General features: G+C 37.5%; 1 protein-coding gene across 1 annotated transcript in view; it reads left to right on the forward strand.

The window, feature by feature from the left end:
- Positions 1 to 210: 210 nt before the first annotated feature.
- The window catches only part of LOC112094088, a 2,114-nt gene continuing 330 nt past the window's right edge, over positions 211 to 1,994 (forward strand). The window contains exons 1-2 of the mRNA XM_024174163.1: positions 211 to 1,174; positions 1,716 to 1,722. Coding sequence (XP_024029931.1) covers positions 211 to 1,174; positions 1,716 to 1,722 — 971 coding nt within the window. The remainder of the gene's footprint in view (positions 1,175 to 1,715; positions 1,723 to 1,994) is intronic.

A 1,994-nucleotide genomic window follows, 5' to 3' on the forward strand; every position in this document is an offset into this window, starting at 1 on the left:
TTTTTCTGGTGTTCTTTACATTCCTGCATTATTTTTCTGCATTTTGCCTTGCTGGTTTAATTTCAGATTCTCTGTCACAAAATAGCGTTACAGTAAAGTGTTGCAACACCACTTGTGACACCAGGAAAAAAATGGACCTAACAATTGGTATCAGAGCAGTTCACTAAACGTTTGCTTGGTGAGATTTTGGGAGTTGGTATTGTAACAGGGATGGATTTTCTGAAAGAAGGTGGTTTGGTTTCACACTCTCCACTACTTGATGGCACTAAGAATTTCAACAAGAAGAAAAAAAGGCCAAACTTTGGAAACTTAAACCATTTCCCGAAGAATAAAGCTGCAGCAAATAATACAGTGAAGAAGATAAAAAACAGGGGTATTCAATGCCGGGAATACGACGGTTACGGCCACATTCAATCTGAGTGTGTCAACACTCTAAAGAAGAAGAAGAAGTCTCTGAATGCGACGTGGAGTGATGAAGACTCTGAAGGCAGTCCGGATAATGAAGACCATGTGAGTAATTATGTTGCTTTCAATGTTTATACTGATCAAAGTGTTTCTGCAGACAGTGTTACAAAAGGTGTCGCAGACAGTGTTGCAATACTGCCTGTAACAGATTCTGTGAACAGTGAAAACAGAGGAGATTTTTTAGATTATGAAAGTAACAGTGATGGTGAGGAGTTGACTATTGATGCCATACAAGAATCCTATAAGACCATGTTCAGTAAATGGGTTAAAGTGTGTACAATGAATAAGTCTCTACGGGAGCGAGTTGATGAGCTTGTTAAAGAGAATGATGTGCTTAAGAGGGCTGCCGTTAACTATGAATTTCAAGCTACTGAAAATGAGAAAAAGTTGCAGGACACAAGGGCTGAACTAGAGAGCACTCAGAAAAATTTGAAGATGATGAATTCCGGCACCACCAAATTGGATCATATTCTCTCTATGGGAAAAGCTAGTTGTGATCGTCATGGAATTGGTTATACTAGTGAATGCTCAACGTCCAAGACAGTATTTGTGAAGGAGACACCCGCACCTAAGCCTCAAATTATCCCCACTAAGAAAGGTATTATCTCACCCCCGCGACGTAAAAAGTTTGTTCCCATATGTCATTATTGCGGTTTAACTGGCCATATAAGACCAAGATGCTACAAGTATTTGAATGCTTTGAAGAGAGGTATGCTCATGAATCCACCAAATTCCGCAAACTCAAGAAGGACACCTAAAGTAAGGATTGATGTGCAAAATAAATTTCCTAGACGTGTTTGGGTAAGGAAATCTAATTTAAGGTGTCATAGGACTTATACTTCTTTAGAAGCATGTACTAATGGTTGTGTGTGTAGTAATGGTGGCTGGTCCAAGCATTTGACAAGTGATAATATCAAGTTTAAGAGAGTGTTACATTCAGGGGGAGTAAGACTCGTAGAGGACTCAGGGGGAGCAACAGCTTCTAAAAGGTTTTTTTATTAGTATTATTTTTAACTTTGGCTGTATTTTGTCAAAAAGGGGGAGAACTCTTAATTCAAATAACCCCCTTAGTTGGATTTTATCTTTTATCTTGTAATAGGTTCTTTTTGTTAGTAATGTTAGTTTTGCCAAAAATAGCCAAAGGGGGAGATTGTTAGTGCATTTTTGTGTTGGCTTATTTTTGGGCAAATTGTTTGAAAATTATTTTTGGCAAATTGGCTGTAAATTGGTTGTAAACTTGGCTGGCACAGCAAATAGGTCAGTCCCGTAAGGAAAGTTTGGTTGTTTTGCTTGAGGTCTGAAAATCAAAGGATTTGATTGCTAAAATTGAAGAGTGGACTTTTGGAGAATTAATGACTGGAAAATCTTCAAGCTTCGAGAGCTTTTTTGAATTAGATAAGCAACGGCAGAAAGAGTGGGGGCTGAACGTGTTGTTAAGGATGAGTGCTTCTATTATTGGAAAAGGAGAAAAAGGTATAAAGGCTATATATATATATATATATATATATATATATATTTTTGAGATATAT

Source organism: Morus notabilis, unplaced genomic scaffold (assembly GCF_000414095.1).
Source record: "Morus notabilis unplaced genomic scaffold, ASM41409v2 Scaffold1016, whole genome shotgun sequence".
Lineage (NCBI taxonomy): Eukaryota > Viridiplantae > Streptophyta > Magnoliopsida > Rosales > Moraceae > Morus > Morus notabilis.